At 43.5% G+C, this 17,443-nt stretch overlaps 1 protein-coding gene across 1 annotated transcript in view; it reads left to right on the top strand.

Annotated features, from left to right (window-relative positions):
• Positions 1 to 603: 603 nt before the first annotated feature.
• RHOBTB3 (Rho related BTB domain containing 3) overlaps positions 604 to 17,443 on the top strand; it is a gene marked incomplete at both ends in the record, with an annotated part of 31,328 nt that continues 14,488 nt past the window's right edge. The window contains 6 exons of the mRNA XM_080362177.1: positions 604 to 1,514; positions 1,766 to 1,982; positions 10,544 to 10,736; positions 13,433 to 13,584; positions 15,385 to 15,496; positions 16,306 to 16,674. Of these exons, the coding sequence (XP_080218303.1) occupies positions 604 to 1,514; positions 1,766 to 1,982; positions 10,544 to 10,736; positions 13,433 to 13,584; positions 15,385 to 15,496; positions 16,306 to 16,674 (1,954 nt within the window). The remainder of the gene's footprint in view (positions 1,515 to 1,765; positions 1,983 to 10,543; positions 10,737 to 13,432; positions 13,585 to 15,384; positions 15,497 to 16,305; positions 16,675 to 17,443) is intronic.

The following is a 17,443-nucleotide window of genomic DNA, read 5'->3' as shown; positions in this document are numbered from 1 at the left end:
GTTTGGTGTTGTGTGTTTGTGGTTTGTTTTTTTTGTTTTTTTATTTGCTGGGGAGGGGGGGGTTTGGTTGGTTGGTTGGTTGGTTGGTTTGGGGGCGTTTGTTTGGCTTGATTTGGTTGTTTGTTTCCCTCTTTTTCCTCTAATGCGTGTGGTGGTACTTGACAGATAACACGCCACTTTAGAATGGATTTACTTCCAGGTATTTGTGTTTATTTTATTGCAATTAGAGATAGTCCTTTTTTTAAAACAGTGCTTTAAACAGCACACAAATGCTAAAAAGAAATCTACATAGGCATTTAAGAAATTGTCAGCCTAACATTGAAAGAATAGATACTATTTACCTAAAAAAACCCCAAACCACTCTAACAGAGGATTTGTTGCGTTGCTCTCCTCCAGCTGTGGCAGCCCTTGGTGCAGATGTGCTGGCACTGCCCCGGCACTGCGATGCTGGTGTTATTTTCCGCAGGATGCCCTGCGAACGCTCCCACGGGGCTCGGGAGGCCTTTTTCTGCTGTGCTGAGCTGGCTGCAGCGCGTTGGCTCCGCAGGCACGTCAGCCCAGCCCGTGGCTCGTGCTCCGCTCCCCGGCTGACGTCAGGATGCCATGGCCGTGACCGAGCAGCCGCCGCATCCCCGGGCGCCTCTGGTTCACCGACAGCTGCTGAGTAACGCAGACACCGGTGCCCGGGCTGCTGCTGGTACCACTGCTGCTGCTGGAATTGCTGGTACTGGTACCACTGCTGCTGCTGGAATTGTTGGTACTGGTACCACTGCTGCTACTGCTGTTCTTGGTACTGGTATCGCTGCTGCTGGTGTTGCTGGTACTGCTGCTGCTGGAATTGCTGGTACTGCTGCTGCTGGTGTTGCTGGTACCGGTACCGCTGCTCCTACTGGTATTGCTGGTACTGCTACTGCTGGTACTGCTGCTAGTACTGGTGCTGCTGGAATTGCGGGTACTGTTACCACTGGTCCTGCTGGTATTGTTGGTGCTGGTACTGCTGCTACTGCTGGTACTGCTGCTGCTGGAATTGCTGGTACTGCTACCACCACTCCTGCTGCTCCTGCTGGTATTGGTACCACTGCTACTTCTCGTACTGGTACCACTTCTACTACTGCTACTGCTACTGCTGGTACTGGTACCACTGCTACGGCTAGTACTGGTATCACTGGTACCGCTGCTGCTCCTGCTGCTCCTGTTGGTACTGGTACCACTACTGCTGCTAGTCCTACTGGTACTGGTACTGCTGGTACTGGTATTGCTGCTGCTGCTGCCACTGCTACTGGAACTGCTGCTGGTGCTGGAACTGCTGCTGCTGATACCGCCGGTACTGTCGGTACCGGTACCGCTGCTGGAGCTGGTGCCACTGGTGCTGGTGCCACTGGTACCGGCACCGGGTCACCCCGACTCTCCGCAGGGGGAGGACGCGCCGGGACTCCCGGGGGCGGCGGGTCCAGCGGGGCTGAGCGCGGGCACGGAAAGACGGACAGACGGACCGCCCGCCCGGCCGCGGATTTGTAATGCAGGCGGCGTTTCCAGGCTTCTTTTCCACTTTGCTCTCACTCTGCTGTTGGATTTGAGATCATGTATGTGTTTTGCTGTTGATTTTGGGGGGCGGGGGGGCTAAGATCCAGGTAGGGGAGAAGATTTGGAAGCATTGATATGTTAGTTTCGATTTAAGGGTGTTGTTTTCCTTTTTTTCGCTTATCCCTGCCTTTCATCTTCGCTAACACAGCTTCGTTTTTTACTACTTTTAAAAAAATTTTAGGTCGGTTAATATTGTAGCCTTGGGGAACGAAAGGGACGGGTTTTCTGAGGACAATCAGCAGCCGAGCCTGATCTGGAGCTACCTCAGGAGAAGCGCCCTCGTTTCCCAGACCGACAGCAGCGGGTCCGCCGGTCACCTCGGAAACGCGGTTTTCACCGAGTACCGAGCCTGTGTGTTCGGAAACGTCCGGCTGCTGGTGCACGATTGTCCTGTCTGGGTAAGACATCAGCCTCGCCTTTTAAACAGACTTAACAGCGTTAGCTGTCCTCATCAAACGCAAATCTTAAATTTAAATTTTAAATCATTTTCATTCTTGTGGGGTTTTATTCGTATTTTCAACCTTGCAAATGGTAAAAGCATGTAAAACGTTGGCAAGGCAAACGCTGCAAAGTCTGGAAGGTGCGGCAGAAAGTTTCTCATTAACAAGCCACTGCCCACCCCCCTGTAGGAAGGTGATATATTCAATTATGCTGTTGAGTGAAAACTTGGCTGAAGATAATCCAGGGGTAAACAAGGACCCCTTTTATGTAACGCTGCACCATAAGTACTCTCTTCAAGTATTTATCAACAATAAAACAAAGCTTACCTTTTCCTTTTTCTTCTGTAAAAATGACAAGTCAGTGAGCTTTCCAGCTTTGAAAAATGACAGATTATAAGATCTGATATTTTGCAAAATACGACACATGGAGTCATTTTTTTAATTTATTTATTGAAATAATGAAGACTCACATCTTAACATTATTTACTTAGTTTGAAGGTAAACAAAAGGGATTTTGGCACTTTTCCAGGTTGTCAGCACTTTTGTTAGTAAGTGAGATAACTCAGTTATGAGTATGAGCAGATCAATCATCGGGTAGGAAATTACACTGGTAATCTAAATTAAAACATATTTAGTGACTACTTAGCAGCCTTAAAAAAAAAAAAAATTAAGCTTAGCAGCTTTTGGAAATTAAAACAATAATCAGTTTCAGCTCCATAATTCTATCCTTAGACTGAATTTTGCAGTCCCATAAGGGAAACCTTTTTTTCGAATCCGCAGAAATCCTGGCAGTTCCAGAAATAAATAATCAGGAGTCTGATATTAAGAGCGAATGGTCCTGTTCTCTGTTTCTCAAGCCTTTTGTCAGCTGTGCTTACGAGAGCAGGTTCAGATGGGCTGGGGGATCCTGGTTTCAATCTTTGAAGCCCCATGAGACCTGCACGTGTGGTTTGCTCGAGTCGCTGGCGCAGCAGCGAGCAGAAGCTCCTGAATACAAAGGGAGGGTGTAGGACTCCAAAGGGTGTCCCAGAGGACTGGGGGTTGGTAAGGGAGGTGGCAATTCAGGCAGGGATGGCTGGAGAAGGGCGAAGAAAGGACCCAGATTGGAGACACGGGTCATGTGTTTCGGTGTTGTTTTATTTGCATTTGCTCTTCTGCAAAACAAGGCTCTTCAGTTCTGCAGAACTTGTCATTTTGCCCTTCAAAAGATGGTTTGTTATTGTCTGGCGCGTTACCTTTCTGAGGTCTCTTGGTTTTTCCTTTCTCAGCTAAAGCTGGCAAGAGATTTATTACTGGGAACGGTGAAGAACAGCTGCCATCTTTCTCTTAGTAGAAGACCCCTCAGATAGGTGGACTGGGCTCTGCAGGAGGTTATTTGCTCTGAGCAAAGCTCTCTCCTTGCTAGTGCTGGGTGGAACAGGATTGTTTTCCATAGTCTAGATGCCTGAGGTTTGCCATGTCATGGTGGTTATTTCAGGAGTGTTCCTCTGGTAGCTGGGGGAAATGGTACAGGAAAATTCTAAATGTTGACTGATGTTGCCTCAACTCATATTCTTAATGGAAAAACCTTCTTGTTGCACGTTTCTAAAGCATGGAGCTGGTGAGATGGTGGGCCTCTTATTATTTCCACCTCTATCATCTGAGCATAAAGTAAAAGCAGATTTGTACTTTAGCAGAGATTTATGTCTCTTCTAGATTAAGTCCATGCAATTAAGGTAAGTCAGTCTTAGACATAAACCCAGGAACTCAAAGCTGTGACTCCCCAAACTCAAGAATGCCCAGCTGCTCCTTGTCCTCTACATTTATCAGCCTGCAAAAGCAGTGTGGATGTGACTTTACCAAGCAGAGCTCCCCAGTGCCTGGGGGGACCCTTGTGTGAGAAGTTTTGTGGTACAGAATGAGTTTGTTCATGTTTCTGTTTGCTGCTGTACGTGTCTTTGTCAGCCCAGGTCACTGATGAACTTTTTGAGCCTACAGAAGGGGTCAACAGCAAGAGTGGCTTGATCTCTTCCTGATTATGCTATGGTATTTGGCTTCTTATGATGTGTTATGTCTCTTCGAAAGGGCTGCAGTGGGGTTTTTCAGCAGCTGCCGAAGTGCTTGTGCACTGATGGGTGGGAGAAGCATGAAAGGTCTGGACCATGGTGGCATCATCCCACTGGGCACGTGGCTGCTGAAACAGCGGGAGCAATGCCATGGGAGGGTGGTGTTTCATATTTGGGGTGACCAAATGTGGCTGCCAAGCTGCAGGGATAGGACAAAAGGATTCTCAGTAAAAATAAAACAGGAGGAGCATGTTGTGAGCAGCTCTTTCCCATGGAGTGGCTGGGTGCAGGGTGGACATGCTGAGCTTGAGGGGGATGTTATCATTAACGCAGATGACACGGGGCTGTAGAGATAGTGGTAGAGTGTAATTTTCAAAATCTGCAGACAAAATGTCACTCTTTCCAAACCCACGTTGATCTCTGTGTTACCATCACGGGGTGTATCACTACAGCCCATTGTGTCCTGAGCTGCAAAGCTGCGTGGTGATACCTCCCATGTGCAGGGAATAGATACACAACTGGACCCACAACCTTGGTTCATGTGGCTGCAAGAGGCTTTGACCAAAAATGCAGACCCAGGGTGAGAGGAGACATAAAGAACTAGGGAAATCCTACCTGTGTGCTAACGCCCATGCTGAATATTGTGATTTTAATAGCTGATTAGCAAGCTAATGCATGCTCGGGTTGTGCTCTCATAAAGCACGTTGAACTAACATGTCCCAGTTTTGCTCATATTTTGGGGGTCAGGCTTCAGTATGGGAGCTAGTAACTCACAAGGAGTAATTTGCAAGATGAATTTTAAGATTTGCTTTGGATTAGTTAGCATTATTTAGCACTCTATACAAGATTTGACAGTTTTTGGAATTGAGTTGCTGTTTCATTGGCTTGCTTGTAGTTTGCAGCTTCAGCCACTTTGTATTGAATTTTATTGTGCTTCTGCATATGTACAAGCAAGAACTGTAGAAAAAGTGCAGGCAAAACTCGTAATGTCTGGTGTCAACTTCAGAATGGACCCCAGCATCGAAGCTGTAATGTGTATTTTAATTCACTTCACTACGACGCTGTAAAAGAAGTGGCAGAATGAAAGCCTCACTGTGAGTGTCCCCTGCCCACACCACCTCTCGTGCTTTGCTCGCTTGCTTGGAGCTGTGCCATAAGGATAAACGCATTTTAATCCTGGGCTGGGGAGTCTTGCTGTCCTTTTTAACCTTTTCTTTTGTGAGCTACTGGTTGTTTGTTTGTGGTTTTGTTTTTTCATTTGCTTTTCTTTCCCAAGGCAACAATACTCCCAGAATGGGTAAAATTTCCTCCTAGTTTACAAAAACTGTGTAGTTTCAAGAAAGTCACTGACATCACCCTGTTCCCAGCACCATAAATGTTTGAGAAGGTTTGGAGGGCACCCAGTGCTGGATTTGATGGATGCTCCGATGTGTTGGTAGCTGCTCTGGAACTCAATAGTGCTCAAATACATTAACTGCAATATTATTACTCTTTTTTTGCATTCTTACTTTCAATATCTCTTTCCACAAGTCTTTTCACATCTTTCTGCTCTTTTTATTACACCAACTGAACCCCGTGAGCTTTCTCACCTCCATAGTCCTACCCATGGTGCTGTTACCTGGCTCCCCGTGCTCCCTTTGCTGGCCAGTCTGGCCACATGTTAACGTGTCTCAAGGTAAAGGAATCTGATCCACTTCTAAATTTTACTTCTTACTTTAAGAAATTGGGTTATATTACTGCTTCTGTACAAAACCATAGCTTGCAACTTTCCATTTGTTTAGTATGTCACCCTTTCACATTTCTAAGTGTGGCTGTCTCAGGCTGGCAGTTTAGAACAAGTGATCGTATCGTGGTAAATTATTTTCCCTACGGTGCTCCTTATTTTTCCTTTCTACAAACATTATTAAATTGCCTTATGAGAGGACAACAGCAGACAATGCTAGCCTTCATTAATTTTGTTTCTGGGTCAGCTCAACCAGTTAAAGCTGTTTTGGAAGAACAAAAGTGACAGTCTGGGGTTGTGGTCTGAATTCCCTTGATTTCTGAAGAAGCTGCTTCCTCCTATGCAAAGTTCAGGGGACAAGTAGCTTATGGAGACCAGACCTGAAAAGTCTGTTCTGCTGTGGACCTGGGTGATTATTCATTTCAGAGGAACCTTTGCTGTCGTTGCTGCCCCAAACCAAGCGCTGGTCTTGTTGGACATGGGGACATTTACCAGCGGCATTTAGAAAGCGTGTGGGCATTGCAGGGGCACAGTGGATTTCATTGCCATTCCATAATGGCATTCATAAGTTATTTTTAACAAAGCAAGTATTGTCCTCTTGAGGGGCCGTGTAGGAAAACTATGTCTTCGTTGCCTCTGAAGGCTTTATTTTCAGTGTTAACGCTTGAGAAGTAGCTTTTACTAATGGCATGAATATATTATGAAATGTGTATAATGGAGATGTGCAATGAAAGAATGGAGCTTTTTTGCTAATAAGTCCTGAGAGGAATAGCGATAGGAGGATAATTATAATTAATAAGGTCATATTATAATAACCTTAGCTATGCAGTTACTGTTTCCTTTTGTCAATAGCTGTCTTGGGAAGTGGAACGTGCTAAGAGCAGGAAGCATGATGAGGAACAGCCGCTACATAAATTTCATAGTTGGAGCCTGGAATTGAGGTTATTCCTGAATCCAAACTGTGGTGCGGTTCATCATCTGCAGAATTTTCTCTGCGATTTTTGCATGAAAGTTCCCCTAAAAGTGATAATCAATTTAATTAGCTTAATTTGGATGAAGGTCCAGACGCTCTGTCTCAGTGATACTTTGGGAGGTCCGGAGGATTTTCCCAGCACAGAACAGGCTATGCTCTGCTGGTGTAAAATGAAACTAATTGCATCAAGACCTCCAGAAATGCGTCTTTCTCCTCTGTGTTTTTAAGTGTGACATCCATCTTCAAGAATGGGCTTTTGAAGGTTTTAAATCTAATATACGAGGGCACAAAGAAACTGCAGAACTGTAACAGAAATCATGCGTTGTGAGATGTTGGTTGGCGCGTTCTCTGTTTTTCACTTATTGATTTACCCCTGGCTGGCTCGTGCCTGGGGAAAGTGGTGTCAATCCACACCAGAACTTCATAAACTATGGGAAAATGCTTTGTGACATGATTAAGAGACATGCAGTCGTGGCACAGGGCACTGGTGGAAAGCACAGACCTCCACAAGCTGCTGCAATCGCAGCCACGCACACCTGGGCAGCTGTCACAGCATCACCACGTCTCCATAGAATTCATTTCCCCTATCGTTAAACAAAATAAAGGGGGAAAAAAAGGATGTTTGCACATCTCTGTGGCTGCTTTCATAAGAGTTTTGCTAGATTTCCCTCCACCTGCAGGATTGGAAACACAGCAAGTTGGGTTAAGCACAAAAAGGGTAGGAGAATCATACGAGGTAATGAACATATTTCCTTTTTCTTTTTGTTTTGCTTACCAAAATACAACTGCTTTTCTTATTCTATTGTTTTCACTAGAAAAAAAAAAAATCTGATTTTTTTGTTTTTTAATTTGCTATGTGATATTGACCTCTTAAGCTGCTGTTTTGCTATATGCCTATAACTATATATAGCTATATGCTATATGCACACACAAACACGAGTCTACTTCAACATACTCTGTTGAGATTCCCATCAACAAGAAGGTTCTTTCCTTGGGCACGGCTGTGTTCATATTCACCAAATTTTTCCCCAAATCTTTCTGTTTTGTAACACGAAATGGTGTCATAGTGTGTTAGACATTTAGCTCTGTTATAAACAAGAGGGAGCTGCAAACCATTCACGAACACATCGCAACGTGTGAATAATACATATTACATTCTGCAAGAAGTTTCCATAAATATATTTTTTATTATTAATACTTAAACTCATGTCAGAATTCTTGCATATTTATACATCTGGGCTCCAAACCTGAGCGGTAATGCTGCTGGTTATTGCAGAGCTCACAGAGATGAGCATGTGCAAACCAGGGCTGGTTACTTGAATACAGGCAGCTAGAAGTGAATTGCAAAAGGACAGGCATGTTTTCTGTCTGCCTAAATATCCTATATTATTGTTTTGTTTGTATAGTATTTTCTCTTGTATTGTTTGTATAGTACTTTTCTCTTAAGCCTCTGTCACATTAAATGTATATAACCCTGCTAAAAACTCTCTAGCAATCTTCATCAGCTAAAGCATATTGAAGCTGTCTCTCAACAATTCTCAATTTTTGATGGAATATGTGATCAAGTTCTGCAAATGCCCATCTAGCTGGGTGCCACAAAGCACTGTCGCTGGTAGTCTTACTGCTATAGGTGCTAAAATTGTGTTTCTGTTTTAATTTTGTATTCTTCACACAGCTTAAACGATTCTGTTAAATGCTGGTGGAGATTTTCCTTAGCCTGGGATTATAACAGTCTCTAACTGAGTCAACTGAAAAAACAAATATCAAGGGCAGTGCTTTGAAAGCTCTTGTGAACATGGTGAATCATTGGAGAGCTATTCTTGATAATTTGTTGTAACAGTTTTCTGTGGTTTTCTTAGTACAGAACGTCTACTCAAGAAACTAATCGGAATACATATTATATTTCAGGTTTATTTTCTGAATTATTTCTTTGTAAAGACAACACTTCAATTGGGTACTATGTGCACTGACAGTCTACACAAATATTTGCCAACTGACGCATTTCCATCAAGTTCATGCACCCGCTTGTACTTAAGAACACTGTCGCTAGTTCACCACAGATTTCAAACAATGAGTCTTTTGAAGGGACCAAAAATAATTGTATTGACAATGCAAGTCACTTTTTGAATACTAATAATATTTTACATGTTTCTCTGGTTACCATCTGTAATGCTCTTATTTCTGTGACCTGCCCTTCAAAAATCGCATTGGCCATCTCCAAGTCAAACTTCGGGTCCTTTTTGTCACTTCCAGTCACTGCCCTCCTAAAAAGCGTCTCTGCACCTTTCTTACAAGCCCCCTTTAAGTATCAAAGGGCCACAATAATCACAGAATGTGAGGGGTTGAATGGCCCTGTAAAGCTCATCCAGTGCAATCCCCCCATGGAGCAGGAACACCCAGATGAGGTTACACAGGAAGGTGTCCAGGCGGGTTGGAATGTCTGCACAGAAGGAGACTCCACAACCCCCTGGGCAGCCTGGGCCAGGCTCTGACACCCTCACCCCAAACAAGTTGCTTCTCCTCTTCCAGCGGGACCTCCTGTGTTCCAGTTTGCACCCATTGCCCGTTGTCCTGTCACTGGTGTCACCAGCAGAGCCTGGCTCCATCCTCCTGACACCGCCCCTTTCCATATTGATCCCCAGGAATGAGTCCCCCCTCAGTGTCCTCTTGTCCAGCTCCAGAGCCCCAGCTCCCTCAGCCTTTCCTCACACGGGAGATGCTCCACTCCCTGCAGCATCTTGGTGGCTGCGCTGGACTCTCTGCAGCAGTTCCCTGTCCTGCTGGAACTGAGGGGCCACAGCTGGACACAAGATTCCAGGTGTGGTCTCCCCAGGGCAGAGCAGAGGGGCAGGAGAACCTCTCTGACCTACTGACCACCCCCTTCCAATAATAAGGTCTCTCTTTTCCAAGAGGTCATCATAGTATTTTAGATTCTTGAGTTGACTTTTTAGTTCCTGGACCATTTCCAGATTTCCGTCAAGAACTTCCAATGCAGCACATGTGAAAAGCCATGGATTTCACTGGTGGTTATGAGCTGTCTTTAGGTGAAGCAAAAATTGTAAAATTACAGTTCTCATGACAAAAGTGCTAGTAATAACTGTATATTAAATGTAGTTGCAGCACAGTTGTATGTTAACAGGATACAAGATAATTTTCCAGTGTAAGTCTTACACTTAAAGCACAGATCAATGAGAAATGGAATATGAAGTCAAAAAAGAAAGTTTAGATATGTGATTGAAGTCCTTACCCTGAAGACATTAACGCTTGTTAAGGCTTCATGGAAGCTCTTGTGAAGCAGATAATAATCATACCTAACTGATAAAACTCGGATTAAAAATTCATAGGTACATGGCATAGTTCTGGGTAACCCCTTTCCTAAAATATTGTGATAAATAGTAGGCTTGTATAAATTGCTGCAAATCTTTGCCACTGAAGCTGCTTTTATTTCCTTAAAAACATTTTTGAAAGGTAATTAAAAGTAATTAAACCAGTAAAGTTTCTTCCTGCAAAGTATATTCCTCGATAAACCCTATTTTTTAATTCTTCCTGAAGAATTCCTGAACTCATAAAAGAGATTTACGGTTTATTATAATGGACAACTTGTTCTCCAAACAAGGAAATTACAAAGCATGAATTCTGCTCTTTGTTTCACGTCTTCAAATAAGAGATTAAGTTATCAGTTAAAAATACTTCTGTAAGGTTTTGCATTAGGGCTGTTGAATAGTTCACCTTTCCCTTTATAGGCAGGAAATTACTGATTTGTGTTTCTTCTGTTTAGGATATATTCGACAGTGACTGGTACACCTCTCGCAGTCTCATTGGAAGAGCTGATATTATTGTGATTAAATACTCTGTCAATGACAAGACTTCATTTCAAGAACTCAAGGAGAGTTACATCCCAATGATAAAAAAGGCATTAAACCACTCTTCGGTCCCAGTAATAATTTCTGCCATTGGTGCCAGAAAAAATGGTATGTACTCAGTCTCCTGTAGTAACAGTTAAAATCTCACTTGGGAGTTAGAGATGCTGCAATTTCAACAGAAGATGATTGTTTTTCCAAGTTGTTGACAGAAACAGTCTGCGAGCATGACAGTAATGCGTGTGTGTGCTATAGTACTGTAAACTGGTGTATTGGCAAGAACATTATGCTTAATTAACCCTGGCAATGAATGAATCATAGAATCATGAGATAGTTTGAGTGGGAAGGGACCTTCAACCCAGCTGCCATGACAGGGACATCTGCACCAGCTCAGGGTGCTCAGAGCCCCGTCCAGCCTGGCCTGGGGTGTCTCAGGGATGGTTCATCCACCACCTCTCTGGGTACCTGGCACAGGCTCTCACCACCCTCAGGACAACAATTCCTTCCTCATGTCCAGCCTGAATCTCCCTCCTTTAGTCTAAACCATCACCCCTTGTCCTGTCACAACAGGCCCTGCTCTAAAGTCTGTCCCATCTTTCTCATGGGCTCATTTTGAGTACTGAAGCCATCATATGCTGGGATCAAATCTAATGCTTTGGGTGCGCATTTGGCTTTATGAGTTGAACCCTGTGGTTGTAAACTCTCTCTAGTTGTGTCTCGGCTATAAAATATCTCCAGTGTATGAGATTGGGTCCCTCAGCTTGTAACCACCGGAGAGGGCGTGGGAAAAGCCTGGAAATCCTGTAGGATGTCCTTGGATGAATGGACATACTACAAAGGTGGTACCACAAGGTGCCACATGCTGCCGCATCACAGCAGCATTGCTGTGGTATAGATACAGTGCGGCTGTGGTATAGATTATGTGTTTGCACATCACTGCATCCAGACTTATCAGTCGTCTGCTATGAGATTGATGCAAATTGATTTTACACTGAATATTTAGCTAGCACAAAGTTGTGTTGTTGCTGTCTAATCAATATGAAGCTCAAAGCCACTTGGCTGTGGAAGGACCATGTGGACTTGCACGGTGTCCAGCAGCTGAGGATGCCCATGCTGGGGAGAACACACGGCTTGTTACACATCAGTAACCTCCGTCTGCTGACAGCAGGCAAATCACATTCAGAAGGAACACCAGAGATACAAATAGAACAGATGTACAAACTTTATTCTGTATTTTCAGATGTTTTGCATTGCGTTTTTGTTGATTTTTATATGGCCCTTTTAGTTGTGGGGTCTGATTTTTTTATTTCCCTTTTTTTCCTAAAGCAATGAATGCAAAATTGCACCTGTCAGTTCTGCCTTTTACTTTACAAGTTTGACTAAAACAAGTGTTTCTGAGCATCCCTCCTGCTATAAGCAAGCGATAGGGTGGATGTAGATGTAAACATTTATTTTATGATGTATGAAGAAATATGAAGCTGTGTGAAGTGTATCTTATGTGGACATAATGCTCAGTTTTGCCAGAGCCTACTTATATAGATTTTTGCTTAGGGACTGAGGAAGGGCTATTAAAGAACTCTGTAACAAGTAAACCTTTATTTTTCTTCCCTTTACTGATTCACTGATGACGATAAAACATTTTTATACTCTGATTTATACAAAGGTAATACATCTGCCTTTCTAAAGGCAAGATCTCACCGAACTAATGTTTGTCTTCCCTAACACATTTTCTTGCACATTTCGTTTTAGCACACAATACCACCAAAATGAACGACTCAACCACTGTAGTTTTTATTTTCTACTTTTATTTTTTTTTAATTCTTTTTTCCTGTCTTCCTCCCTAAACAATGTGACTGTGGGACAGCTCAGGCTCTCCAGTCGCATTTTCTCTTTGGGACCTGCTGGATCTGTGCACACACAGAGCCCTTTTGTTTCTAGGAGGCATGTGAGAACACAACCATTTACTCATACGAATTACTAAGATACAAATCTGCAGCAGCAAGTGGCGTTGCTGAAAGGAATTTTCAAAAAGCTGTGCTATTGCATGTTATCCATAGTTCTGAGTGGAGAAAATTAGTGTAGAGCGTGCACAGCACATTTGCAAGCTCTTCCCTGGCTTCAGTTCTTACTGGCTTTAGGAAAAGTTGAGCCTGGCTGACAGATTTTGATCAGTTAACAGGCATAATTTAAAAAAAAACCACCTATTTTGGCTTAAAAAATAATATATATAATATGTATAATTAAATCATATTCTGCAGTACATACATGCCTCTAACAGCCAGGACTGCAGTGGAAATTTTTCCCTTCCATTGCTGTGCATGTTTCCTGCACGGGCAGGCCACCATAATTAAACAAGTTTAAGGGAAACATTAATGAATGGTAACACCTGCAGACCGGTTCAGCCAAACCTGGCTTCTGGAAGTGCTGCTTGGCTTCTCTGACTTAGCAAAACTATGTGAATCAATGCTAATGAAACATAAGTTGGGTTTTTTGGTTTTTTTGCATTAGTTGTAGATTTCTTGCTATAAAAATACTATGTTTCCATTTCCCTTTTTGTTTGTTTTTGGTTGGTTGTTGGTTGGTTGGGGTTTCTTTTTTGTTTTGTGGGGTTTTTTTTGGCTTTTGGGTTTTGTTGGTTGTTTTTTTGGTTTGTGTTTTTTTTGTTTGTTTGTTGGTTTGGGGTTTTTTTGGTAGTGTTTTGTGGTCGTTATTTTCCTTAAACAATACATATGTATAGTTATTTAGGAAGAGAAATATTCTGGATTATTTGACAAAAAATGGCTCTTTTTGGTCACTTTTTGCCCCAGGAGTGACTTGCACCTGCCCCCTGTGCACTTCGGACAGGAGGAGCTGTGTGGCCACCTCCGAGGGAGTGCAGCTGGCCAAGGAGCTGGGAGCCACTTACCTCGAACTGCACACGCTCAATGACTTCTACATACAGAAGTACTTTGGAGGAGTGGTGAGTGAGAAACCCCCGGGTTGAAGGAGGGTGGGACACATGGGAGGTGCACGGACGAGGTCAAAGCTTTGGAGAGCGGAGGCAGACCATGAGCCAAGGTTGAGTTCCCACTGGTGCCAGGTTTAGCTTAGATATTAGGCATAAATTCTCCCCCATGAGGGTGCCCCAGGTTGGCCAGGGAGGTGGTGGATGAACCATCCCTGGAGACATCCCAGGCCAGGCTGGACGGGGCTCTGAGCACCCTGAGCTGGTGAAGATGTCCCTGCTCATGGCAGTTGAGTGGAAGGTCCCTTCCAACCTAAGCTATTCTATGATTCCAGCTGAATATGTAGTACTAAAGTTCCTCTGGTTTAAACTACCTTCTAGGAAGTTTTAGAAAACTCACAGCACACACTGCAAGAATTTCATGCCCCTATTCCTGTCCTTTTATCTTGCTGGGATGGGATAACCAAAACTCAACTGGATAAGGCTCCAAACAACCCCATTCCACTTTGAAGACGCATCTTGTTTTGAGCAGCTGCCCTGGGTGGGTGACCTCCACAGGCCCCTTACAAGCCAAATTATTCCATAATCTTCTGGCATTTTTAATTGTAACTGCTCAAACTCTCACAGCTTTTCTACTTGTAAAGTAAGACAGGTAAGACTGTTGAATTGCCTGGGTTTTTTTAGTATATTATTGTGGTTGCTTGGTTTGCAGTCATGACACACTTTTGCAACCCTGAGCAGATCCTGGGGTCAGCTGCAGCAACACTGAACAAAGCAGAAGCTGAGAAGCTTGTTAAAATGTCCCTCTTCTAATAAACTTGTTGTTTTCCCACTCTCCCGAAGTCAGGGAAGCCCACTGAGCAGTTCCAGAATACAGATTTTCAGACTTGTCTTCTCCACAGAATTATTTCACGCTGATATTTCACTTGTGGTTGTAAGGTGTTTTAACCCCAGCCTTATTTGGGACCTTTTGGTTTCTTTCCCAATGACATTTGAGCTTGAACAAAAAAGTGCAGTTCTTTCAGCACAGTAATTTCACATGGTCTGTGCTGTTGTCCCTGGTGTGTAAGTACAGTCTATTTCCGTGGAATTTGATGGTAAATTGAAATAGCTGGTCTGTTTTTATTGGATGTTTTTATTCCCAAGTAAAAATGCAGAATTCACTCAACACCTGGTCCAATCAGAGTATTTTTCTACTTTTTAGAAAGCATTATATGTGCTACAGTAATACCTTAGGTGATGAAAGCATTTAAGACATGCATAAACTCGAACTGAACCACCCTTTGTGCCTCTTCATTCCTGTAAAAGGGATCATTTCCCTTCGGGTAATTTTTTATTGCAGGGATGATACTTGCAGCCTGTGAAACAAACCTGGTCCACAAAGACCACCCTGTAATGGGATTTTTTTCAGAGTACACAGTAGCTTTGCATTTTGTGGGTTTGTTTCAAGCTGAAGAGCTCGTATATGGTTTTGTCACTTCCATCACTTGCACCTGAGCGTTATCCATCAAGTCTCATTCTTCTCTGTAATTAGCACCTATGCAAGGCAGTAAACTTAATATCTGTGCAGATGTCATTTGTGGGAAGATTAAATACAAGTAATGACCAACATTGGAAAAAATAGACTTTAAAATTGTATTAATTCCAACTACATTTGGTACCTGCTCCTAGTAAAGAGGTGCTGGGATTCTCCTGGATGATGTTCAGAGAGGCAACAGCTTCAGTCCTGCATACAGCATCCACTCGTTCTCCTTAGTCTGATGTCTAGGCTGTTCTTAAATAAGCAGGGTTTTTCAAAAATACATTTTGTTTTAGCTGGAATATTTCATGATCCAAAGTTTGAACCAGAAGTCATCTGAAAAAATGAAGAGAAGGAAAAAGACGCAGAAGGGTCATCGAGTTCAACCACCGCAGCTTGAACAGCCAGGTGCTCGCTGATGTCTGGTCTCTGGTATCATTCGTCTCGTCTGTTGTGTTCCTTGCTCAATTAACATTTTGTAATCATTACTATGAGCTGTGCTATCTGTCATCAGCTATTCTGGTTATGTTGCTCTAGTTACATCACCTTTTAGTGATGGCTTCATTAATTTGGGGACAATTGTGTAGCAGTATGCAACATTGCAATGGACTTATAATTTATTTCAGAGTGGTTTTCTGGCGCACTCGATGAAATGATGCAATGGTGCATTAATGTAAAGCTTTGCATACAAATTATAAGTAATTACATAGTTACATTGTGCTTTATTGTTCTACACTATTAAGTAATATTTTTGCTCTCTGCAAATAGAACAGGAGAGGTATATGCACCAGAATATGATTTCCTGCACACGTTTTCTGAGCATCTGATACATTCATTCAGTGAAATAATTACTGACAATTAGTTAACCCTAAATATGTATTTGTCTATTTTCATATGTACTATAAATTCATTGAGATCCCTTAGGTTTGGGATTCACAGGCAAGGTTTCTTTCAAACATAAATGCCTAAAGAGGTTTTATGAAAGGATGGACACTTTTCACTAACTTAAGTATTCCTTTTTTTTTTCTTATATTACTAGACTTAGTATTTTCATTTTTTGCAGTATTTTACTAAACATATTCAAATGACATTCAAGAAACTTTCTTGTTGAATACTTCTTTCAAAAATTCTGTTTCATTCGATCAGGTCTCTGGGAACAGTTGTGTGTTGGTTGATATTGTCTTCAGCTCTACAGCCTGACTCGTTCTCTTCCACAGAAAAAATGCCAATCCTGAAGGGCGAAGCCTCGCACTACGACGCGGACCTGCACAACCTGCTCTGCTGCTGCCAGTGCGCGGACGTGGCGTTCTACTCCGAAGACCTGAGCACGATGGTGGAAGCTCACAAGATCATCCTCTGCTCCGTCAGCCCCCTCTTCATGCTGCTGTTCGAGGTGAAGAGCCCGGCCGACATCCCGGACGCCTCCATCGTGCGGACGGCGCGGAGCCTCTTCGCCGTGGATGTTGGGGCCGCCTTCCCCCCGTCCCCCCGTGGTGTCCCACCATGTGTCCCACCAGTGAGGGTGGTGGTGAAGGACTCTGTCTTCTGCTCTTGTCTGCCAGACATCCTTCACTTCATTTACTCAGGTACTCCCAGGAACGGTTCCAGCTGCTCATTTCTCCTACAGTTACAGAATCACAGAATCACGGAATCGACTGGGTTGGAAAAGACCCCAGAGGTCATCGAGTCCAACTCTTGATCCAACTCCAGTCCATTGACCAGATCATGGCACTAAGTGCCATGTCCAATCTCAGTTTAAAAACCGCCAGGGCCAGTGAGTCCAGCACCTCCCTGGGCAGCCATTCCAATGCCTGACCACTCTCTGCACAGAATTGCTTTCTAATCTCCAGCCTCAGTTTCCCCTGGCAGAGTTGAAGCCCATGGCCCCTTGTCCTATTGCTGACCGCCTGGGAGAAGAGCCCAATCCACACCTGGGTGGCTCATGGAGGAGTATGGAGGAGTTGGTGGCTCATGGAGGAGTATGCACACCAACCTAAGGAACACGTCTTTGCTGTTGGGAGATGATGTTCTGACATGTTGCTACATTTATTTTAACCTTGTGATTATGATCATAAAATCACAAAAGTTTGTGTTGCAGGGCCCTCCCCAGCTCCCCCAGTTCCCCCCCTGCCATGAGCTCAGGTTGCTCAGAGCCCCATCCAGCCTGGCCTGGGATGTCTCCAGGGATAGACGCCCTAATTTAGATATGTTTTAGTGTAATTTTCCTTTTGTTATTTTCATTTCTGGTCAACTGCCAAGAAAGAAGTTCCTTTCAATCTCTAGGAACAAAGCACAAAATCCCATAGAACTCCACACTGTCCATGTAACAGGAGCACACGTGGGATGTCAGAAAAG

The sequence above is a fragment of the Nesoenas mayeri genome, assembly GCF_963082525.1.
Source record: "Nesoenas mayeri genome assembly, chromosome: Z".
In the NCBI taxonomy this organism is placed as follows: Eukaryota; Metazoa; Chordata; class Aves; order Columbiformes; family Columbidae; genus Nesoenas; species Nesoenas mayeri.
This window is presented reverse-complemented; position numbering and strand designations above follow the sequence as displayed.